The 25899-nt window shown below is 42.0% G+C and overlaps 2 protein-coding genes across 7 annotated transcripts in view; one reads left to right on the plus strand and one right to left on the minus strand.

Moving 5' to 3' along the window:
- Positions 1-25899, plus strand: part of TRIM13 (tripartite motif containing 13) — a 341054-nt gene that overhangs the window by 296122 nt on the left and 19033 nt on the right. For 4 of the 6 annotated variants that reach the window (XM_069758870.1, XM_069758869.1, XM_069758872.1 and 1 more), the window contains one exon: positions 20124-20177. The exons of the other annotated variants lie outside the window; for them this stretch is intronic. The gene's annotated coding sequence lies outside the window, so the exon portion shown is untranslated. The remainder of the gene's footprint in view (positions 1-20123; positions 20178-25899) is intronic. 6 annotated transcript variants of the gene reach the window in all.
- On the minus strand, positions 1244-6202 carry KCNRG (potassium channel regulator). The gene is made up of 2 exons (XM_069760272.1): positions 5607-6202; positions 1244-1575 (listed from the first exon to the last, which is right to left on the minus strand). Exons 1-2 carry the CDS (start codon positions 6185-6187, stop codon positions 1323-1325), a joined length of 834 nt encoding a protein of 277 aa, XP_069616373.1. The 5' UTR covers positions 6188-6202; the 3' UTR covers positions 1244-1322.

The following is a 25899-nucleotide window of genomic DNA, read 5'->3' on the forward strand; positions in this document are numbered from 1 at the left end:
AAAGCACATCGTTTAGTTTTTAGTGGATCCTCTGAGACCATGATCTTATAACTGCGTTGTCGCAGAGAAAGAAAAACCCAAAATACATTTATAATTCCCTAATTTTCTTTCATGAATCTGATCATGAGGAATTACAACCTAATCTAGACGTGGGATTTCTTCAGCTCTGTATAAACCTATGCAGCTCTACTGGTGAATACATCTAACAAATATGTAGTGTATACCGGATACTTTTTCAAAGGAATCGGCACAGGATGACTACTAACCCAGCAAAGGGGCTCGTGAATCTTTCAGTGGCCAAACACTTGAGAGCTCCTTTCATCTACTGGTTATGCATCTTTCTCCACCTTGGTCTTGATGGATGGTGCTGGTTTTACAGCAGCCGAAGGAAGGAGGGTGGGAAGGTGCACAAACTGTTTGGCCACTAAAAGGTTGTGCTGACAAAATCCGATGTCTGGGGAAACGCTGTCTGTGGACCATGATATACAGAAAGCCTGCAGGTCTCCCAACCCAAATTCAACAACCTAATAGGCGTACATGAGGCCATTTTGGCAATCAAACAGATGGACTTTGAAACGCGTTGACAATAAATCACTTTTTTCCAGTCTTGGATCCTGATATTTCCAAAATAGATCCACTCTCCTTGGTATCCTTTCAGCTCAACTTGTGGCTGCTGTAGCCGTTATCGTCACAATACTAGTGGTTTTCACAACCCCATCAGGCGGGCATAATACGGGTTCCCATCCTGTATAACTTGGATAAGACCTTGTAGTGCTTTATCCTTCCTCTCTAGTTAAATTTATTATTTGTCTTTTATTACCTGAAAGTAAAATTCTGACTGGTAAAAATGGTAAATACTGTATAGTTACTGACTGATAAAAACGGACTAGTACATGCAAAATTGCATTGGTTAAGGCCTTAAACATTGCATATGTTATCTGCAGGCAGGGTGTAATAGAGCAGGAGGAGCTGATCAGACGACTATATGTGGGAAAAGTTTCAGTATAACTTATACTTTATCCATCATAATCCCTGGTGCCCGTATACATGTCCAGTGAGCGGTTCTATTCAGTGATTTTCTCAGTACATGCTGAGATAGCTGTCAGTTACTAGTAGGACCGCCCACTGGACTATCTATCTAAATCTAATAAATTGTGTATATATTCTCTCCCTCTGTTCTACACGGTGCTGTCCCCAGATCGGCCTGTATGTACATCCCGGTAGGTCCATTTAAGGTTTCAACTGCTGGACACCATCCAAAATTTATTTTATGTATAATTGATTGTCTTTGGCTCAAAGTTGTTAAATTATGACTTTCTGCATTATTTTTTTTTGTTTGATTTCACCGGTTTCATTTGCACGATTATATTTTTTTCTAGTTTTGGGTTCTCTGTGATGCTTAGGACTTCTGGCCTCTTCTTCCTCTGAAATGTATAGCACTCCACTTTGTCTTCTGCCGACACTGCTCTGGTGCTCACCAGACTGAAGCCATCTCTGAGCAGGATGTCCAGCAGCAGGCCCAGCACATTGCTCCCATGTAGTAATTTCCTCTGGTCTGGTTTTATGGAGACATACCTGCAGAAAAATGGATTAAGTAAACGTCAGTGTATTCGTAAAGAAACTCAACACACATATTGCTGTATGTGCACTTTGCCTCCCCCCCACTCTCCCCAGCCCTTCTTTATTTTCTGCACACCACTGATCAGCATCTGTGCTCAATTTCAGCTTAAGGCTACTTTCACACTAGCGTTAACTGCAATCCGTCACAATGTGTCGTTTTGCAGAAAAAATGCATCCTGCAAAAAGTGCTTGCAGGATGCGTTTTTTCCCCATAGACTTGTATTGACGACGCATTGCGACGGATTGCCACACGTCGCATCCATCGTGCGACGGATGCGTCGTGCTTTGGCGGACCGTCGGGAGCAAAAAATGCTACATGTAACGTTTTTTGCTCCTGACGGACCGCTTTTTCCGACTGCGCATGCGCGGCTGGAACTCCGCCCCACATCCCCGCACCTCACAATGGGGCAGCGGATGCGCCGGAGAAATGCATCCGCTGCCTCCGTTGTGCAGTGCGTTAAACGCTAGCGTCGGAATCTCTGCGCGACGCATTGCGACGGGGAGATTCCGACGCTAGTGTGAAAGTAGCCTAAGACTGGTTATGTATTAAAGTGTAAAAATTTTAAAATGTATATTATTTGATAGGGCTAGATTAGAGACCGTGTAATCTATAGTAAAAAAGAAACTACTAACTGGTGTATACTACATTTTTAGTCTAAAACATAATCATAATCGGTGTCGGGTAGTTGCAGACGTTTATTACCATATTTTTCGGACTATAAGATGCACTTTTTTTCCAAGAAAAATATGGGCGGAAAATAGGTGGTGGGGGGGGGGGGAGTTCGTCTTATTGTCCGAATGCAGGCTTACTGGGGGATTGCGGTGGTGGAGCATGGTCCCTTCCTCAGGAAGCCAGCGGTGGCAGAAGTGTGGCAATGCTGCCGGATCCAGTGTTGGTGGGGTGCAGAAGTGCTTTCCTGGCGGTCATTATCCTGGAGGCGGCACATGCACAGATTGGGATCTCTGCCTAACATTGGAAAAAAAAAAAATTTTTAATATTCACCCCAAAATTTGGAGTGCATTTTACAATCCGAAAAATATGGTAAGGTTTTTTTTCCATTACTGATATCTGTTTAGTATAGATAGTTTTAGAATTTTTGTGGAAAATTATTGCAGTAATTTATTTTTTTTTCTACTGCCTAGAATTAGGATTGGCGTAATGTAGTTGTGGGTGCTTTAATTGTTTTTACTGTTGTCGATCTAGTAATTTTTATTTTTTTAACAAATTTTTGTTCTGTTTTATTTCTAAGTTCTTTTCTCTTTTTTTTTTTTGTTCTATTCTAATAAATAAAATTTTACACCACACGCACCCTACGTGAAAAATAAAATGTCCCACTCTTCCCAAAGCTTGTAATTCAGCTGACGAGGTATACGCCTCCCTTGCCTCTGTCACTGGTAGTGAGAGGACCCACTTTATTTGTCTTATTCTTCCTCCAGTGATCAATGAACCTCCACGTAGATGTTCCAGGATAGCAAATGAGCCAGCGCTTATTGTTAGTGACCCCCTGTGGACCTCACCCCCAAATAATTTCTGATTTTGTGGTCCGATCAAGAATCCAATTTGACACTGATGGCGTCACTGAAATTAGATTTTTTTTTTTTCAATGTCTTTTTTTGCTGTGCATTTTATAAATTTCATGGTGGCCCAGACAAATTTTTCTACGCCCAACAAAATTTGCCCAAAGCACCATTTTAAATTGCTAACTGAACATTCACAGATGCGGTGGAAATTAAGTTTTGGGGCCGTATCCTTCACATAGGTATAGTGAAGCCAGAACTTTAGTAATATTGGAGCCCTGATGTAGCTGCAGCTAGAACCCGGAAACTGTTTGAGGCCTGTCACCAATTTTTGTATTACAGTGATTATGTACGGTGGCTTGCCCGAGATGACTGACTTTTCAAAATTTGCTGGTCATTGATCACAAGTTTGCTAAAATTTACATTCCCCAAAGAGACATCTGTGTAGATGTCTCTAATCCACTTCAAGAGGATTCCGGCAGTATCTGCTCAGTAAGAGGTTCATGTATGAAATAAAATTGTACAAGCTATGCGAGAGTACCTCAGGATACGCCCACAGATTTAGGCTTTATGAAGGGAGGGCCCCAGTGAGTGGGAAAACTGTGTGGGAACTGGTGCACCCACTGCTGGATCAAGGTTGTCACCTCTACGTAGATAACGTCTACACCAGCATCCAACTGTTAAAGACCACCTCTGCCAGAGCGATCACAGCATGCAGTACTGTTCACAAAAATGAGAGGACTCTGAAAGGGAGAGAGCAATGCCCAATGTAACGAAAACATGCTGGTGGCCAAGTATAAAGACGAGGTATGTCCTTTTATTGACCATAATATGGTCTTGGCAACACCCCCACCGCTGTATGAGGTACCTCTACCCTGGTCCCCAAACCATTTTACTAGATCTGTTTTAAAAATGGAAAGCTGAGCTCTGGTCGCTATGGACAACAAAGTTTTCTTTTAGTGCTTCTTCACACGTTCCTGTTTTTTTCCAAAGTTTATGTACCTGCAAACGTAATGAGATTTCTGCAGTCTCATGCACATGCTGCTTTTTTTTTTTTTTCCTTGCAGATGTGAATCTGTTTTAAATTAGCATGTCAATTTTCACCCTCTTTGCAGCATTTTTCATGCATCTAGGTAGACTGGATAAAAAGCCCATAAAATGTTTATTTTATGCATTGTTTTTCCAGCCTAGAGACACGTTCTGGTGGAGTATGTCTGCTACAAATACTTAACATGTCCACATACCTGTAGGCTATGTACCCATGACAAGCTTTTGGTGTGTTTTTGACACTGCATTAAAAATGCAGTACTTTACAGTTACAGCAAAGTGGATGAAATTTCATGTCCGCTCTGCTTTTTTTTTCTTATGTTGCAAAAAACTGAGCTGCGGTACATGTTTCAAGTCTGCAGCATGTCAATTTCTATTGCTAATACACTGATTTTTCTGTGCAAAAATTCCCCATAGTCTTCCATTAGATCAAGAAATTACACAGATATAGAACATGCGCATGCTTTTCCGCAGCTGCAATGCATAACAAAAAACACATGTAATCTGCACCCAAGTATGTCAGTTTTGGCAAAGCCAAATACCAGGAAGAATCAATCATTGTGGGAAAGTTGTTACAATAAATGCATGATTTCATGCGTTACGGTGTCCCAGGCAGACGTGAGCTATGTGACAGCTGTTGCACATGCGCCAAAAGTTGCTGACTGTATTGTAAAATAATCGAGGCTGTGGAGCTTGTAAGTAGTGATGAGCGCGCATGCTCGAATAAGGGTTTATCTGAGCACACGTGTGTCCTAATCGAGTGTTTTCGGTGTGCTAAAAAAAAAATGCAGGGATTGCCGAACAGCTGCGAGACATGCAGACGATGACCCGAGCATATTTATTTTATTCTTTTTTGAGCAGACTGAAAATACTCTATTAGGACACGTGTGTGCTTGCTATCTGTAAGCCAAGACTCTGGTATACTCATAGAGGGTTCCTAAGTGGCGGTAATTTACTAAAGTTGATAAATTCACAATATCAGCGGGGTTTTGTTTTGCAACACGGGGGCTTTAGATTGATAGAGCATAACATGTGGAGAAGTGTACATTTCCACCAACTCCAGGAGGACTCCACACCCCAGAAAGCAATAGATATGCAGGAAGGCACCACTTCAGTCCACAGCAAGCTTTGTGCATCAGGGTACATATCGGCAAGTTATTGGTAAATCTGATGTTCTTGTAGAATTGCTTTATATGATTATAGCACCATTTATTCCATGGCGCTTTACATGTGAGGAGGGTTATACATCATGAAAAAAAAAAACAGGTACAATAATCTTAAAAGTCATGACTGGTACAGGAGGAGAGAGTAACCTGCCCGAGGGGTCTCACAATGGGTTGATATGATTATAATATGGGTAATCTGATATGGGATATGTCTTATTATATTTCATAGAGACAGTAGCTAAAGTGGAATTTTACCTGGCTCCGAATTGGTCTCCAGTTGAGTAGTCCGTCCCACACTGAAACATCAAGTCATGATGTGATGGTCGCTGTAGAGGTATTGGAGCCATGGGTTTTTGGGAGGAATATGGGAAGCTCCAACCCTGAACTCCCATCGGCTGCTCCACATACATTACAATACGATCAGCAAGCGCTTCGATAGTGCTATTACACGAACAGAAGACACGGAATAAAGAATGAGACTCCTGCAGAAGAAAACGCACTTCTAAGATCTCCATTCTGGGCCGATAAAAGCTCTCCTGCCCCAACTGTTCAGCCAAGGATGAAATCTGGTAGAAGTCTGCTTCCCTCTGAAGTCTTTCATAATCTGAAAAGTCTGAAGGCAAAATCAGCTGTGATGTCCTCAGATAATCTAAAACATAGCTGAACAAAGTTCCATCCCGGTCCACAAAGTATTGACCATTTACTATCCTAAAGTCCCGATCGCTGCCTTCCAGCATATGTCCAAATTTTGATTCTGGAAATCGTAGAAGTGTTGATGGCAGGGTGGTAAACGTCATGCCTCCCACATTGAGGGTTATTACTTCAGGGTTACTCATCCTGGACAGCCTTCCACAGGTTTAGACAGTTCTCAATAAGAGCTTCCAGCAAGCTGCACAGAAGAAAGGCCCTGTGCCTGGCAACCATAAACTAAACAGTGGCCACGAGTTGCCTGGGAACAGCCATTACTGTTGTGGACAGCACTGAGCAGCCGCAGGTGACATTCTGTGTTCTCGACTATTGGAATAGAATACAAACCTTTGGCACTTTTAAACATTTTATTTACACTTGTTGATTATTTGTTTTTGCTTTTTCAACTTTTGTAGCAATTTTTTTTAATAGGATTCACCCACTTGGTCCATCAGGCTTGTGTTTAACAATGACTTGCAACTTAACAAAACTGAAGAAAATAAAAATTAAATACATATTTATTTCAAGTCATGTAATCCTTTTCTGCCTTTACAATTGTATTTTAACTTCAAGACCTTTCCTAATACTTTAAGGGTATGTGCGCATGTTTTTTTTTTTTTTGGCTGCAGAAATATCTGCTAATACTAGTGTTAGCAGGAAAAAGATGTATATGCTTGTTTTTAATGCATTTTTACTTGCATCACCCCCATACCCATGTATTTGGGTGAAAAGCGTTGAAACCTGCAAATTTGAAGAAAATAACTCTTTTGAAAGTTCAAATCTTCAAGGAAAAAAGAAGTACCATGGAATTTCAGAAGTCACGTATACTTTGTAGTGCTGTAAAGTGCAGTGTTTTTTCCACAAGAAGCAAAATACTTATGAACGAGCCCTAAGTGTTACTTTTAGTCTGGGTTCAGACATTGCATATGTGGTACAAATATTTTCACAGCTCATCTACAGCTTTTTGTTAATACAGGGGTGGACACTGACAGCTTGGGGCCCCTGTGCAAGAAATGTGCCTGGGCCCCCCTCCTTTTATGGTGACAAAGCTCTATACACTGCTCAAAAAAATAAAGAACACTAAAATCCCACATCCTAGATATCACTGAATGAAATATTCCAGTTGTAAACCTTTATTCATTACATAGTGGAATGTGTTGAGAACAATAAAACCTAAAAATTATCAACGTAAATCACAACTAATATCCCACGGAGGTCTGGAGTTGGAATGATTCTCAAAATCAAAGTGGAAAATGAAGTTACAGGCTGATCCAACTTCAGTGGAAATGCCTCAAGACAAGGAAATGATGCTAAGTAGTGTGTTTGGCCTCCACATGCCTGTATGACCTCCCTACAAGGCCTGGGCATGCTCCTGATGAGGCGACAGATGGTCTGAGGGATCTCCTCCCAGACCTGGACTAAAGCATCCGCCAACTCCTGGACAGTCTGTGGTGCAACGTGACGTTGGTGGATGGTGCGAGACATGATGTCCCAGATGCGTTCAATCGGATTCAGGTCTGGGGAACGGGCGGGCCAGTCCATAGCTTCAATGCCTTCATCTTGCAGGAACTGCTGACACACATGAGGTCTGGCATTCTCCTGCATTAGGAGGAACCCAGAGCCAACCGCACCAGCATATGGTCTCACAAGGGGTCTGAGGATCTCATCTCGGTACCTAATGGCAGTCATGCTACCTCTGGCGAGCACATGGAGGGTTGTGTGGCCTTCAAAAGAAATGCCACACCATTACTGACCCACTGTCAAACCGGTCATGCTGAAGTATGTTGCAGGCAGCAGATTGCCCTCCACGGTGTCTCCAGACTCTCACATCTGTCACATATGCTCAGTGTGAACCTGCTTTCATCTGTGAAGAGCACAGGGCGCCAGTGGCGAATTTGCCAATCCTGGTGTTCTGTGGCAAATTCCAAGCGTCCTGCATGGTGTTGGGCTGTTAGCACAACCCCCATCTGTGGACGTCGGGCACTCAGACCATCCTCATGGAGTCGGTTTCTAACCGTTGTGCAGACACATGCACATTTGTGGCCTGCTGGAGGTCATTGTGCAGGGCTCTGGCAGTGCTCCTCCTGTTCCTCCTTGCACAAAGGCTGAGGTAGCAGTCCTGCTGCTGGGTTGTTGCCCTCCTATGGCCCCCATCACGTCTCCTGGTGTACTGGCCGGCCTGTCTCCTGGTAGCGCCTCCAGCCTCTGGACACTACGCCGACAGCAAACCTTGCCACAGCTCGCATTGATGTCCCATCCTGGATGAGCTGCACTACCTGAGCCACTTGTGTGGGTTGTAGAGTCTGTCTAATGCTATCACGAGTGTGAAAGCGCAGCCAACATCAAAAGTGACCAAAACATCAGCCAGAAAGCATTGGTACTGAGATGTTGTCTGTTGTCCCCACCTGCAGAACCACTCTTTTGTTGAGTGTGTCTTGATAATTGCCAATAATTTCCATCTGTTGTCTATTCCATTTGCACAACAGCATGTGAAATTGATTGTCAAACAGTGTTGCTTCCTAAGTGGACAGTTTGATTTCACAGAAGTTTGATTTACTTGGAGTTAGATTCTGTTTTTGTTTAAGTGTTCCCTTTATTTTTATTGAGTAGTCTATATAGCCACACACTCATACACATATATAATACATAGTCTCCTTTATTATGTATATTGCCATCCCTTATTATACAGTGCCCTCTTGTTATGTACAGTATCATCCCTTACATATTGCCTTTTTTTATTACATACCGTCCCATCTTGTTAGATGTATAATGCAATGATGGCTGATGGAGTATTGGAAAGCTTCTTTTCTAATGGAGGAGCTGATGGACTGGTCGTCTGGTCACCGGCTCCTCCCATCAGCAGTCATTTTTATATCTAAAAAGAGAGGAGATTGTAATAAAAGGGGCGCTGTGAATAACAAAATTAACAAGAATACACTATGTAAGAGACGGCACTGAACATAACAGCAGAGGAAGCTATATAATAAGGGATGGCACCATATATAGCTAGAGAGGATGGTACGTAATAAGGGATGGTATTATACATAATAAAAAAGGAAACTAAGGATGGTGTTATACAGAATTAGTGAGTACACTATATACTAAGGGACTGTGTAAGACAAGTGAGTACTGTATATACTAAGGGACTGTTAGACATAATAAGCGATAATAACGTCTTCCGCCACCTCCCCGTTCCTAAGTCCATTATAAGTCCCAATTCCCTACACCCCTCATTGTCCTCCTCCCCCACATCCCATTATTGTCCTCTCCACCACCACCATCATTGCCCTTTCCACCACCTCCATCATTGCCCTTTCCACCACCTCCATCATTGCCTTCACTTCCATCATTGCCTTCTTTCCCACCTCCATCATTGCCCTTTCCTCCACCTCCATCATTTCCTCCTCCCCCACCTCATTATTGCCCTTGCCACCACCATCATTTCATTCTCCCCCACCACCCCATCATTGCCCTTCCCACCACCACGCCATCATTGTTCTTTCCACCACCTCTATCATTGCTTTTTTCACCACCACCATCATTGCCCTTTCCACCACCCCCATCATTGCCCTTTCCTCCACCTCCATCATTTCCTCCTCCCCCACCCCATTTTTGCCCTTTCCACCACCACCATCATTGCATTCTCCACAACCCCATCATTGTCCTTCCCACCACCACACCATCATTGTTCTTTCCACCACCTCTATCATTGCTTTTTTCACCACCACCACCACCATCATTGCCCTTTCCACCACCTCCATCATTACCTTCTTCCCCACCACTCACATCATTGTCTCTTCCACTTCCACGATCATTGCCTTCTCCCCCACTCCCATTATTGCCCTTTCCACCACCTCCATCATTTCCTCCACCCCCATTAACATAGTAACATAGTAACATAGTTAGTAAGGCCGAAAAAAGACATTAGTCCATCCAGTTCAGCCTATATTCCATCATAATAAATACCCAGATCTACGTCCTTCTACAGAACCTAATAATTGTATGATACAATATTGTTCTGCTCCAGGAAGACATCCAGGCCTCTCTTGAACCCCTCGACTGAGTTCGCCATCACCACCTCCTCAGGCAAGCAATTCCAGATTCTCACTGCCCTAACAGTAAAGAATCCTCTTCTATGTTGGTGGAAAAACCTTCTCTCCTCCAGACGCAAAGAATGCCCCCTTGTGCCCGTCACCTTCCTTGGTATAAACAGATCCCCAGCGAGATATTTGTATTGTCCCCTTATATACTTATACATGGTTATTAGATCGCCCCTCAGTCGTCTTTTTTCTAGACTAAATAATCCTAATTTCGCTAATCTATCTGGGTATTGTAGTTCTCCCATCCCCTTTATTAATTTTGTTGCCCTCCTTTGTACTCTCTCTAGTTCCATTATATCCTTCCTGAGCACCGGTGCCCAAAACTGGACACAGTACTCCATGTGCGGTCTAACTAGGGATTTGTACATAGGCAGTATAATGCTCTCATCATGTGTATCCAGACCTCTTTTAATGCACCCCATGATCCTGTTTGCCTTGGCAGCTGCTGCCTGGCACTGGCTGCTCCAGGTAAGTTTATCACTAACTAGGATCCCCAAGTCCTTCTCCCTGTCAGATTTACCCAGTGGTTTCCCGTTCAGTGTGTAATGGTGATATTGATTCCCTCTTCCCATGTGTATAACCTTACATTTATCATTGTTAAACCTCATCTGCCACCTTTCAGCCCAAGTTTCCAACTTATCCAGATCCATCTGTAGCAGAATACTATCTTCTCTTGTATTAACTGCTTTACATAGTTTTGTATCATCTGCAAATATCGATATTTTACTGTGTAAACCTTCTACCAGATCATTAATGAATATGTTGAAGAGAACAGGTCCCAATACTGACCCCTGCGGTACCCCACTGGTCACAGCGACCCAGTTAGAGACTATACCATTTATAACCACCCTCTGCTTTCTATCACTAAGCCAGTTACTAACCCATTTACACACGTTCCCCAGACCAAGCATTCTCATTTTGTGTACCAACCTCTTGTGCGGCACGGTATCAAACGCTTTGGAAAAATCGAGATATACCACGTCCAATGACTCACCGTGGTCCAGCCTATAGCTTACCTCTTCATAAAAACTGATTAGATTGGTTTGACAGGAGCGATTTCTCATAAACCCATGCTGATATGGAGTTAAACAGTTATTCTCATTGAGATAATCCAGAATAACATCCCTCAGAAACCCTTCAAATATTTTACCAACAATAGAGGTTAGACTTACTGGCCTATAATTTCCAGGTTCACTTTTAGAGCCCTTTTTGAATATTGGCACCACATTTGCTATGCGCCAGTCCTGCGGAACAGACCCCGTCGCTATAGAGTCCCTAAAAATAAGAAATAATGGTTTATCTATTACATTACTTAGTTCTCTTAGTACTCGTGGGTGTATGCCATCCGGACCCGGAGATTTATCTATTTTAATCTTATTTAGCCGGTTTCGCACCTCTTCTTGGGTTAGATTGGTGACCATTGGTGACCATTATTGCCCATTCCGCCACTTCCATCATTTCCTCATCCCCATCATTGCCCTCCACCTATGCACACACAGCCCCATTCACCTCTCTACACATTGTGTAGTGAAAAACACAATTTTCTGTACCAATTAGGATGTCTGCTCATCCCATTAATTTATGTATGGTGGTTAAAAAGGTGTTCTTGTAACAATTTAAACAAATGCATGATACTACGAGCCTGAATTCTCCGATCTACAGGAGCATGCTGTGTGCTTGTATGTATTAAATGACACAGATTTTTGTTCACCGAAAGTCATGTCTCATTTAGACATCTGTGATTTTTTTCACGTTCAGAATGAATAGTTCAAGTTTCATCAGTGGTAAAGTTTCCTCATCAGAGTTTTCATAAGTGATTTTTCACATAACAAAAAAAAAATTGCAAAGCTTCTATACACTGCAACGTTGGTCACAATCCGCTCATGGATTGTGAGCCCCATTGGGGACAGCGATGATAATGTCTGTAAAGCGCTGCGGAATATGTTAGCGCTATATAAAAATAAAGATTATTATTTATTCACATGTTACAGTCACACAGCTTTTCATTTTTGTGAGTTGACAAAACCAACAGTACGACTGGTACGTGTAAACAGATGTGTAGAGTTGAATGAGACACATGACACAGCATGGAGGGGCACACAGAACGTTCAGTTGACATCTTCCCTGAACTAATGACTCCAGTCCAGTTGCTTGTGAGACAGGAATCTGTGAGACTGCACTTTACATGTAAGTAATATCTTGTGACCAGAGCTGCCTTTCCTTGGCCAGCATTCATCGTATTCCAATGAATGCAGCTAACACCATTCCTGAAGCGTGCAAGTGCCAAATATTTCCACTATGATAAGAGAACTGGGACTTGGATACATTAGAAATATGCTGCTTCATATTATCTTGTGTTTTTGGAATGTTTTATTAAGCTTTTTATTTTTTTAAGAATAAATGGTTTTCCACTATCTGAGAGTTTATCATCAGTAAAGAAGACACGATTAACGTGTCACTAGAGTGGAAAAAATGTTAAAGGGGTTGTCCACTATTGGACAACTTGGAAGGTCTAAAAGAAAAAACAAAAAACTTCCCCCACAGGCACTGCTCCTCCATGTTCCCCACTGTATCCCGTGCCATCAAAATGTGATGGGGGCTTCACACAAAAATTGCAGGCAATCAGCAGCTGCAGCATTCACATTTCATTCGAGTGGAGGAATCCGCTCTCATGTGACAACACCTACACCAGGTTTTGATGAGTGGGAAGTGTTGCTGAGTACTGAAGTGGCACTGCTCTGGTAAGTAGGTGGTTTTTGTTGTTGTTTTTTTTTCTTCACCCCATGTCCCTGAAGTCAATGGGTTGTCTATTAATTGACAGCCCCTTTTAATAAAAAGTCCTAACAGTTTATTTTTATCAAGTAACAAACTACAAAGCAAATGAAAGAAAGAGAAATCTAATATTTGGTGACACCGCCCTTTTGATTCATAACAGCATCAAAGCACCATTTCTTCTAACTATAGTTGAGTGCAAGCCTACATCCACAGAAGATCTGTGGTTAGTCCTCCAAGATGTTTGGAATGACCTCCCAGCGGAGTTCCTTCAAAAACTTCAAGTAAGTGTACTTAGAAGAACTGATGCTGTTTTGAAAAAAGTAAGAATGCTTTAAAAAATGTAAGTGCTAATGTTTTTTGTTTTTTTTATCAATTAAAGGGAACCTGTCACCTTCCCCCAGGCCCTATTAAAGTAAAAGAGCCACCTTCAGCAGCACTAAGGCTGCATTCTGTGAAGGTGGCTCTTATGTTTATTATCCCTGGGAACGCTGAAATAATGACTTTTATAAATTTCCTGCCATACCTCTATTGAGTCAGGGAGGTATGTTTTCTCCCCCTGACTCAGCCGTCCATCATCCAGCTCTGTCCTCCGTGCGCCGCCTCTTCTCTTTCTCGTGACATTATTTCAGCGTTCCTAGGGATAATAAACATAAGAGCCACCTTCACAGAATACAGCCTTAGTGCTGCTGAAGGTGGCTCTTTTACTTTAATAGGCCCTGGGGGAAGGTGACCGGTTCCCTTTAATTGATAAAAAAAAAAAACCTTAGCACTTACATTTTTGAAAGCATTCTTACTTTTTTTTTCTACCTCTGCCTAAAACTTTTGCACAATACTGTTGTAGCTTGGTCCAAGAAATGTGGACCTCAAGTAATGCCGACCTAAATTATGTCCATTAAATATATTGTCATTTACACTATGTAGATAGAATTGTAAGGACACTTGCAATACACCGATAGGAGGTTTTAGACATCCCATTCTAACTTCATAGGCATTCATGTGGATTTGTCCCCTCCTCTTGCAGATCTGACCGCTTCTGCTCTTTTGGGGAAGCTTTGTACAAGATTTTGGAGTATGTGTTTTTGAATTTGGTCATTTGTGAGGTCAGACACTGATGTTGGATGACAAGCCTCGGCTCATGGGGTTTAAATCTCCACGCGGGCTAACCATGTTCTTCCACAACAAGCTGCCCCAACCATGCCTTTATGGACCTTGCTTTGTGCACTGGAGCACAATCATCCTGGAACAAAAACGGGCCTTCTCCAAACTGTTCCCACAATGTTGGGAGTTATGATTGTCTACAATGTTTTCATATGCTGAAGTATTAAGATTTTTATTTACTGGAACCAAGAGTCCTAGACTGAGACTTGAAAAACCATACAGCGTTATACTTCCTCCACCAAATTTAACAGCTGGCACAATGGCATCTGATGAATGGTATCTGTCTGACTGCAGATACGGAAGTGTGACTCATGAATCCATAAAATGCATTTCTCTAGAGTACAGAGGCGGTGGCTTTACACCATCCCATCTGCCACTTTGCATCGTGCTTGGTGATGTAAGGCTACATGCAGCAGTTTGCCCACAGAAGCCCGTCCCATTAAGCTCCCGTTGCACAGTTTTTGTGCTGATGTTAGTGCCGGAAGAGATTTGTACTTTGCAGTTATGGAGTCAGCAGAGCGTTGGTGACTTTTGTGCCCTCTGATCCTCATCACTCTGTGACCCTAATATGTAACATTACAAGGTCTGGAGCTTTGTGGCTGATTTGCTGCAGTTACTTCCACTTTTTAATAATCTCACATGATGGTGGAATATTTAGGAGGGAAGAAAAGTCATAAACGGACTTTCACCCCTGTGGCTCCTATGACAGGTCCTCTCTGGTGTCGCTGAGCTCTTTAGAACAAAATATTCTTTCACATGTTAGTATAGGCAGATGGCACAGAGAGGGGTGGAATTTTTTTCTTTTTTTAACACCTGTGGCAATGGGACTGAATGATAAACGTGAATTCAATGATTGTGTCCTCATACTTTTATCCATGTAGTGTACATAAAGAACATCAAGTCTCTGTCCATCACATCTAGATTTGCTTCTCAGTTCACTGCAATCTGTTGTTTTCTGGAAGCGGCCATTTCTGGCTTTGGAGAGATTACTGTAGTTGTATTTAAAGGGGTTATCCTTATCCTACAGTTTGTTTAAAAAAAAAAAACCCATAAAACTGCTCTACTTACCCTCCGTGGGAGACACCGCACTGGACCTGGGGAAAGTATAGTACAGAGCACAAGGGTTTTAAGAGGACAACCCCTACACTGGGGGAGCGGACATGAAGTCAACCCACATGATCACTTCCATATTCCCCAGTTGTAGTAAACTTTTCATTACATGTGTAAATGTTTTAAGTAACTGTTAATAGGTTTTCCTGAGATTTGTACTTTAGAGTGACTGCTCCTTTAAGTCATTGGAGTGGATCTATTTATAGTTAATTAAGACCAGCACCGCATTGTAATTCCAGCTGCCAGAAGACAACCTGTCTGACTGGCTCTGCTACTCCTAGTCAGTGCTTGTGCCCTCAGGACAGATCATATCCCAGTGCTCAATGTGTCTTAAGGTACCTTCACACATAACGATTTCGTTAACGATATCGTTGCAACGTCACGCTTTTTGTGACGTAGCAACGATCCCGCTAACGATCTCGTTATGTGTGACCGCGACCAACGATCAGGCCCCTGCTGGGAGATCGTTGGTCGCTGGGGAATGATCAGGACCTTTTGTGTGACGCCGATCCAGCGATGTGTTCACTGGTAACCAGGGTAAATATCGGGTTACTAAGTGCAGGGCCGCGCTTAGTAACTCGATATTTACCCTGGTTACCATTGTAAAAGTAACAAAAAAACTACATACTCACATTCCGATGTCTGTCACGTCCCCCGGCGTCAGCTTCCCTGCACTGACTGTCAGCGCTGTGCTCTGCTTTACGGCCGGCGCTGACACAGTCAGTGCGGGAAGCTGACGGCAGGGGACGTGACAGACATCAGAATGTGAGTATGTACTGTTTTGGTTTTTTTTTTTACTTTTACAATGGTAACCAGGGTAATTATTGGGTTACTAAGCGCGGCCCTGCGCTTAGTAACCCAATATTTACCCTGGTTCCCAGGGGACTTCGGCATCGTTGAAGACAGTTTCAACGATGCCGAAGTCTTTCCCCGGATCGTTGGTCGCTGGAGAGAGCTGTCTGTGTGACAGCTCCCCAGCGACCACACAACGACTTACCAAGATCACGGTCAGGTCGTATCGCTGGTCGTGATTGTTGGTAAGTCGTTTAGTGTAACGGTACCTTTAGACATGTCCTTCCTAGGGTTTGGGGTGGGGAATCCTCTTCCCATTCCTTTTCCAGTAGAGGTTGTAACAACCAAGGTGGGGGGAATCCAACATTTGTGACCCGCAGACTGCTATGCATATGACTCCACAGTCTTTACAATTAATTACTATATACAGTTTCAGACTGAGATGCCAAGGACCCACCAGTAACAAATAGTGACAGTATGGGATCAAAAAAAGTGGCCACAGCATATATCATTGTAGGTCCGGTATCCACCTTATTATGGTCGGGCAGTATCGGACTCCAGGTCTCAAATGGGTCAATATAAAGCATCAATTACTCAAATCACAGTATTACATAGTAAGATTAGCGAAATTAGGATTATTTAGTCTAGAAAAAAGACGACTGAGGGGCGATCTAATAACCATGTATAAGTATATAAGGGGACAATACAAATATCTCGCTGAGGATCTGTTTATACCAAAGAAGGTGACGGGCACAAGGGGGCATTCTTTGCGTCTGGAGGAGAGAAAGTTTTTCCACCAACATAGAAGAGGATTCTTTACTGTTAGGGCAGTGAGAATCTGGAATTGCTTGCCTGAGGAGGTGGTGATGGCAAACTCAGTCGAGGGGTTCAAGAGAGGCCTGGATGTCTTCCTGGAGCAGAACAATATTGTATCATACAATTATTAGGTTCTGTAGAAGGACGTAGATCTGGGGATTTATTATGATGGAATATAGGCTGAACTGGATGGACAAATGTCTTTTTTCGGCCTTACTAACTATGTTACTATGTTACTATGTAAGATCATACATCCTAGTGATCACCCACTATAACATTAGTTTTCAGACATCAATATCAGATTCATGGTATGTACATCCTATATACAGCATGCACACTACAGGACCATCTGGGGACATATCTACTATATAAAGCTGAATGTGTGTGTGTGTGTGTATGTGTGTGTGTATGTCCGGGATTGGCATCTGCACCGTCGCAGCTACAGCCACAAAATTTTGCACAGTCACACGTCTGGACCCCGAGAGCGTCATAGGCTATATTGTGAGGCGAAATTTTAACCCCGCGCGTTCCAATTCACCAAACAATTTTGCCCCTATCTACATAATGGGGAAAAAGTGAAATGAAAAGTGTTGGAGGCGTCGCAGCTACAGCCACAAAATTTTGCACAGTCACACGTCTGGACCCTGAGAGCGTCATAGGCTATGTTGTGAGGTGAAATTTTAACTCCGCACTTTCCAATTCACCAAACTATTTTTCCCCTATCTACATAATGGGGAAAAGTGAAAGGAAAAGTGTTGGAGGCAAATTGACAGCTGCCAGATGTGAACAAGGGGGACTTAAAGAGTGAGAGCGATGGCGCCAAAGAGTATATACCGTACAGTTGCTAAGGTGGGACCTCGACATGGGATATTCACCACACACGAGGATATGAACACACACAAAATGCGCCACACACTACCACGTGCTTGAACACATATACCACCCTCAGCACACATTTCACCACACATACACCAACCTCGCCACATAAAAGCCGAAACACAAAAGTCGCCGCTCAAAACTCACCACGCGCAAAACTCGCCACATGCAAAAAATAGGCTCACGCAAAACTCGCCACAAGTGCAAAACTCACCTCATGGAAAATTCGCCACACGCAAAACTTGCACATGCGGAAAAATTGCCACATGCACAAAATTTGCAACACATGCAAAAGTTGCCTCACACAAAACTTGCACATACTCAAAAGGCACCAGACATAAAACTCACCACGCGCAAAACTCGCCATGCGCAAAACTTGCTGCACACAACTTGCTACACTAACCTGTCACATGCAACTCGACACACAAAAAGTTGCTACACGCATGTTGCCACACAAAACTCATCTCACAAAAGGCGCTACATGCATGTCGCCACACACAACTCAACACACACAACTTGACAAACGAAACTCGCCCTAAAACACACACAAGTCTGGTATTAGCCTTCAAAAATAAAAATCTGATTAATAAGCAGACAAACTACAAGAGCAACAAATGTACCATATAGGAAATACGGCAGCTGTCAGTCACATGACCTGTCTATTATGTGTATGTGTGAGCTAATATATACTGCCAGGGGGAGGGCTTCCTGTTGGCTGGGGATTTATAAGGCTGCCAATTTATCTTACAAATACTGTGATAAAAATACTGAGCAAATAACGTGTTAGCAAGGTCTAATACAGGAGATCACATAGGTATATACTATATACAGGGGAGATGACACACAGATATATACTATATACAGGAGAGATGACACACAGGTATATACTATATAAAGGAGGAGATGACATACAGGTACATACTATATACAGGAGGAGATGACATACAGGTATATACTATATACAGGAGGAGATGACACACAGGTATATACTATATACAGGAGCAGATTACCTACAGGTATATACTATATACAGGAGGAGATGACATACAGGTATATGCTATATATAGAAGATGACATACAGGTATATACTATATACAGGAGGAGATGACACACAGATATATACTATATACAGGGGAGATGACACACAGGTATATACTATATACAGGAGGAGATGACATACAGGTATATACTATATATAGAAGGAGATGACATACAGGTATATACTATATATAGGAGATGACATACAGGTATATACTATATATAGGAGGAGATGACATACAGGTATATACTATATATAGGAGGAGATGACATACAGGTATATACTATATACAGGGGAGATGACACACAGCAGGTATATACTATATACAGGGGAGATGACATACAGGTATATACTATATACAGGAGATGACATACAGGTGTATATTATATATAAGGGAGATGACAAACATGTATATACTGAGGTGAAAATGAGAGGTGTGAGGTGAAAATGAAAAGGTGTGAGTGCAAAATGAGAGGAGTGAGGGAAAATAGTGTAGTGATCGGAAAATGACAGATGTGAGGTCGAAATGACAAGTGTTAGGAGGGAATGAGAGGAGTGAGGGAGAAAATGAGAGGTGTGAGGGAGAAAATGAGAGATGTGAGGGGGGAAATTAAAGATGTGATTGGGAAAATGAGAGGCGTGATGGGAAAATAAGAGAAGTGACGTGCTATAACTAACCACAGATATTTACTATGCCCAGGCAACGCCGGGCTCTTCAGCTAGTACAGTGAATAAAGGTGATCACGTTGATCTGTTGTCGCATTATTTAATGCACTGCTTTGTATAATATTTGTGATGGCATCATACAAGCTTCATCTACTATGTCATACACTATACTCATGTGCTTGAGAAAGATTCACCGGAGGTGGATTGTTGCTGTATTCATAGTCATCTGATTTTCATGATGCTGGTTGGAGTTCTGCTTTTCCTTCCATATTAAACACTTTTCTTACTTGGTAATCCTATCTTTAGGTATCTATTTATTCTCACAAACCAGATTGGATCCATCACTGGAAAGCCAGAACACCATCCTTTGGGATCAGTTCCCACTTTTGGATAGAAGTCCTCATGGCTTCCTTGATTTTCAAGATTACATAAAATACAACCGCTGGTACAACATATTTAATTCATGGAATAGCCACTTTAGGCCACAATGGCCATAAATAGAAGGTGAAACATCATCCTAATTATTGCAAAAATGTCTTTTGTTATCAAGTATAGGCATTATGGGTAGTAAATAACATCAAGTGCCAAACTGATATTTTTACATCAATTGACTGCAGTTTAATTTTTACTGATCAGATGACATTTTCTTTTTAGAGCAAAACAGGCCACAATCTCTACAATGAACAGAGCCAAAAGGGTTTTCTGGCCACCCACATAACTGAGAATGTTTTCTTTCTAATCTTCCTCCCACAGATACTCCTAGTTCTCGGTCACCCAACAACATGAAAGAACATCACTTTTTTTCATGTAAGTAGACATGCAGTTTATGTGTGCGCTTAGCTTTACTGATACTTTTGATCCGCCCAACGAATCCAATCATAAGATCAATGTTCTTATTTGTAGTTGTTGCATCCTGGCATCATAACAGTTTGCATGCTGTAGACTGAGTGCAAGAACAATACCTCCCCAAAACGCTTCGCACCGTAGTATTCAGTAAATGGATGTGTCTAATTCTTGATCCTCCACGGTGGGGGGCTGGCTCTACTGCCGCTCTCCCTTCTAGGTATTACATGGCTAGTCCATACCTCCCAACTTTAAGTTATACAAAATAGGGACACGCTGCATACCACACCCCGGAAATGTTCATTTTACGCTAAGCCAGTACCCTAGCCTTCTCCAAACTTTGTACGGGCCTACAGCGCAATATTTTCCCATTAAAGCACATTAACATCCCCACACAGTATAGGACCCTTTTCATGCCCATCTCAGCATGGTGACCCACCAAATATCCCTCTCCCTCACACAGCCAGATGCCCGCCACACCCCATGTAATGGCCGAAAGTACATTCTCCCCATGCACACAGTCTGATGCCCACCCCTCACTGTATAAGTCTCTCACAGTTCATTCCATCACACATGGTATTATCTTTGCACCGTATATTAACCCCACAATTTTATGCACCCCCCTGACAGCCCCACACACCTTGCCTTTGTTTTGCTCCTCTTCACCACTGCCTAGTCACATGACCTGAGAATGTCCGTCGGGGACACCCCTTGAAGAAGCGATGTCATTGCGAAACGTGCATTGGGGAACATGGCCGTGAAGCAGACAGGACCACCAGACATAATGGGTGAATACTCTTTTTATTTACTACCTCTTTAATACGTCCAACACCAGTCTGTTGTCACCTTCCAATAGACACTGGACTATTGTTTAGTCATCATTCCTTATTATAGGGCTATATTATATATATATATATATATATATATATATATACAGTGGGGCAAAAAAGTATTTAGTCAGTCAGCAATAGTGCAAGTTCCACCACTTAAAAAGATGAGAGGCGTCTGTAATTTACATCATAGGTAGACCTCAACTATGGGAGACAAACTGAGAAAAAAAAATCCAGAAAATCACATTGTCTGTTTTTTTTATCATTTTATTTGCATATTATGGTGGAAAATAAGTATTTGGTCAGAAACAAACAATCAAGATTTCTGGCTCTCACAGACCTGTAACTTCTTCTTTAAGAGTCTCCTCTTTCCTCCACTCATTACCTGTAGTAATGACACCTGTTTAAACTTGTTATCAGTATAAAAAGACACCTGTGCACACCCTCAAACAGTCTGACTCCAAACTCCACTATGGTGAAGACCAAAGAGCTGTCAAAGGACACCAGAAACAAAATTGTAGCCCTGCACCAGGCTGGGAAGACTGAATCTGCAATAGCCAACCAGCTTGGAGTGAAGAAATCAACAGTGGGAGCAATAATTAGAAAATGGAAGACATACAAGACCACTGATAATATCCCTCGATCTGGGGCTCCACGCAAAATCCCACCCCGTGGGGTCAGAATGATCACAAGAACGGTGAGCAAAAATCCCAGAACCACGCGGGGGGACCTAGTGAATGAACTGCAGAGAGCTGGGACCAATGTAACAAGGCCTACCATAAGTAACACACTACGCCACCATGGACTCAGATCCTGCAGTGCCAGACGTGTCCCACTGCATAAGCCAGTACATGTCCGGGCCCGTCTGAAGTTTGCTAGAGAGCATTTGGATGATCCAGAGGAGTTTTGGGAGAATGTCCTATGGTCTGATGAAACCAAACTGGAACTCTTTGGTAGAAACACAACTTGTCGTGTTTGGAGGAAAAAGAATACTGAGTTGCATCCATCAAACACCATACCTACTGTAAAGCATGGTGGTGGAAACATCATGCTTTGGGGCTGTTTCTCTGCAAAGGGGCCAGGACGACTGATCCGGGTACATGAAAGAATGAATGGGGCCATGTATCGTGAGATTTTGAGTGCAAACCTCCTTCCATCAGCAAGGGCATTGAAGATGAAACGTGGCTGGGTCTTTCAACATGACAATGATCCAAAGCACACCGCCAGGGCAACGAAGGAGTGGCTTCGTAAGAAGCATTTCAAGGTCCTGGAGTTGCCTAGCCAGTCTCCAGATCTCAACCCTATAGAAAACCTTTGGAGGGAGTTGAAAGTCCGTGTTGCCAAGTGAAAAGCCAAAAACATCACTGCTCTAGAGGAGATCTGCATGGAGGAATGGGCCAACATACCAACAACAGTGTGTGGCAACCTTGTGAAGACTTACAGAAAACGATTGACCTCTGTCATTGCCAACAAAGGATATATTACAAAGTATTGAGATGAAATTTTGTTTCTGACCAAATACTTATTTTCCACCATAATATGCAAATTAAATGATAAAAAAAACAGACAATGTGATTTTCTTGTTTTTTTTTTTCTCAGTTTGTCTCCCATAGTTGAGGTCTACCTATGATGTAAATTACAGACGCCTCTCATCTTTTTAAGTGGTGGAACTTGCACTATTGCTGACTGACTAAATACTTTTTTGCCCCACTGTATATATGGGCAACAGACTACTTTTATGTTCGTCATGATATCATAGGATTCGTAAAACACCATTTCTAGTTGTATCTATTTAATTTACCATGTCCTGCCCTATTCCCCCCTCTATTTATTACGTAGGGATCACATCACATTTGTACCTATAATTATGCATTATTATGTATCTTGTGATTGTTATTTTTTGTTGCAATGAATAAACTTTGATATATTCTTTAGCATATTCTGACTGTGGTCCTCCTTGTTATATACGTATATCAAGATGAGTTGCTAAAATGTATTGGTAGACTAATAATGTGGAACTGATATTCTTGTATAAACATAACTGATACTGTAAAGTTCAGAATGACCCGATCTATAAAAGTGTCCAATTATTTATCCCATACTGCGCACACCATAAAAAAGCGAAAACAAAATGTAGCTTTTTCATCATAAAGACACACTAAAAAAATGTATAATTGAAACTCGTCCCACAAAAAAACAAGTCACTGTATGGCTCAGTCGTAGCAAAAATTAAAATGTTCTACAGTGGCATGTAACAAATTTGGGCACCTCTGGTCAAAATTACTGTTATTGTGAACAGTTAAAGGGGTCTTCCCATCTCCAAGATCCTATCCCAGTATGTATTAATAATAACAATATTCGTAAATACCTCCAAATGGAATGTAGTATAGTTCTTCTGATTCGCTATGTCTCTTTCCTCATGTGCAGGTATTGCAGGACCTTGGGTATTCATGGTTACGAACACTAGCAACTAGCTGTTATTATATCAGCAATCGTAACCATGGATACCTAAGGTCCTACAATGCTTGCACATGAGAAAAGAGACAGAGCGAATCAGAAGAACTATACTATATTTCTAATTGGAGGTATTTGCTAATATTATTATTACACCTACTACATATTAGGGACTGTGTTGGAGATGGGAATGCCCCTTTATGCAAATTGAAGATAAAATGGGCTAAAATTAAAGATAACACATTTCCTATGTATTTTAGATGATATACAATATATATATATATATATATATATATACATATATATATATATATATATATTCAGTATTCATTATTTGCATTTTAAAAATTACAAAAAGGAAAATGGGCCAATGCAAACGTTTCGACATCCTTGGAGATTTGTTTGCTGAGATAATTTTGACCAAGGTTTCAGACCTTAATTAGCGCATTATGGCTTGTTCACTATCATCGTTAGGAAAGGCCAGGTGATGCAAATTTCCCAGCTTTATAAAAACTCAGCCTCCTCTAACATTGTTCCAAAAAACAGCAGCCATGGCTTCTTCTAAGCAGCTGCCTAAAATTAAAATAGTCTAGGCCCATAAAGCAGGAGAAGGCTATAAGAAGATAGCAAAACATTTTTCCCCTTTCCTCAGTTTGAAATGTACCGTAATTAAGAAATGGCAGTTAACAGGAACAGTAGAGGTTAAGATAAGACCAAGCAAAATTTCAAGGAGAGCTCCTTGTAGGATTGCTAGAGAGGCAAATCAGAACCCCCGCTTGACTGCAAAAGACCTTCAGAAAAATTTGTAAGATTTGTAAGACTCTGGAGTTGTAGTACATTGTTCTACTATTCAGCAGAGACACCTGCACAAATATTTCCTTCATGTAAGAGTCATCAGAAGAAAACCTGTCCTGCGTGCTTGCCATAAATTTTGGCATCAGAAGTATTCAAAAGAACATGTAAACAAGCCTGATGCATTTTGGAAACAAGTCCTGTCGACCAATGAGGGTAAAATGGAATTCTTTGGCAACAATGATCAAAGGTATGTGTGGAGAAAAAAGAGCACAGAATTTCAGGAAAAGAACATCTCGCCAACCATTAACCCCTTTCTGTCATTGGATGTACTATTCCGTCTATGTGGGGTGGGCCTTAATTCCCAAGGACGGAATAGTACGTCCAGCGCAATCGGCCGCCCTCACAGGGGGAGCGCGGCCGATCACAGCCAGGTGTCAGCTGCCTATCGCAGCTGACATCCGGCACTATGCGCCAGGAGCGGTCACAGACCGCCCCCGGCACATTAACCCCCGGCACACCGCGGTGTGCCGGCGGTACAGGGAAGCATCGCGCTGGGAGGGGGCACCCTGCGTGCTTCCCTAAGACCCCCGCAGCAACGCGATGTGATCCCATCCCTGCAGCAGGCCGGATCCAAAATGGCCCCGGCATCCGGGTCCTGCAGGGAGGGAGGTGCCTTACCAAGTGCCTGCTCAGAACAGGCGCTTGGTAAGCCTGCAGTCCTGTATGTCAGATCGCTGATCTGACAGAGTGCTGTGCAAACTGTCAGATCAGCGATCTGTGATGTACCCCCCGGGACAAAGTAAAAAAGTAAAAAAAAAAAATTCCACATGTGTAAAAAAAAATTTAAAAAAAATTCCTAAATAATGAAAAAAAAATTCCCATAAATACATTTCTTTATCTAAATAAAAAAAACAAACAATAAAAGTACACATATTTAGTATTGCCGCGTCCGTAACGACCCAACCTATAAACCTGTCCCACTAGTTAACCCCTTCAGTAAACACCGTAAGAAAAAAAAATGAGGCAAAAAACAACGCTTTATTATCATACCACCGAACAAAAAGTGGAATAACACGCAATCAAAAAGACAGATAAAAATAACCATGGTACCGCTGAAAACGTTATCTTGTCCCGCAAAAAACGAGCCGCCATACAGCATCAGCAAAAAAATAAAAAAAAGTTATAGTCCTCAGAATAAAGCGATGCAAAAATAATTCTTTTTTCTATAAAATAGTTTTTATCGTATAAAAGCGCCAAAACATAAAAAAAGATATAAAAGAGGTATCGCTGTAAACGTACTGACCCGAAGTATAAAACTGCTTTATCAATTTTACCAAATGCGGAACGGTATAAACGCCTCCCCCAAAAGAAATTCATAAATAGCTGGTTTTTGGTCATTCTGCCTCACAAAAATCGGAATAAAAAGCGATCAAAAAATGTCACATGCCCGAAAATGGTACCAATAAAAACGTCAACTCGTCCCGCAAAAAACAAGACCTCACATGACTCTGTGGACTCAAATATGGAAAAATTATAGCTCTCAAAATGTAGTAACGCAAAAAATATTTTTTGCAATAAAACGCGTCTTTCAGTGTGTGACGGCTGCC

Source organism: Ranitomeya imitator, chromosome 3, assembly GCF_032444005.1.
Source record: "Ranitomeya imitator isolate aRanImi1 chromosome 3, aRanImi1.pri, whole genome shotgun sequence".
In the NCBI taxonomy this organism is placed as follows: domain Eukaryota; kingdom Metazoa; phylum Chordata; class Amphibia; order Anura; family Dendrobatidae; genus Ranitomeya; species Ranitomeya imitator.

Coding starts and splice junctions, on each gene's coding strand:
- KCNRG (XM_069760272.1), bottom strand. CDS start 6,187: ATGAGTAACCCTGAAGTAATAACCCTCAATGTGGGAGGCATGACGTTT. Junction 1,576..5,606: donor GGAGACCAATTCGGAGCCAG/GTAAAATTCCAC, acceptor ATTTTTCTGCAG/GTATGTCTCCATAAAACCAG.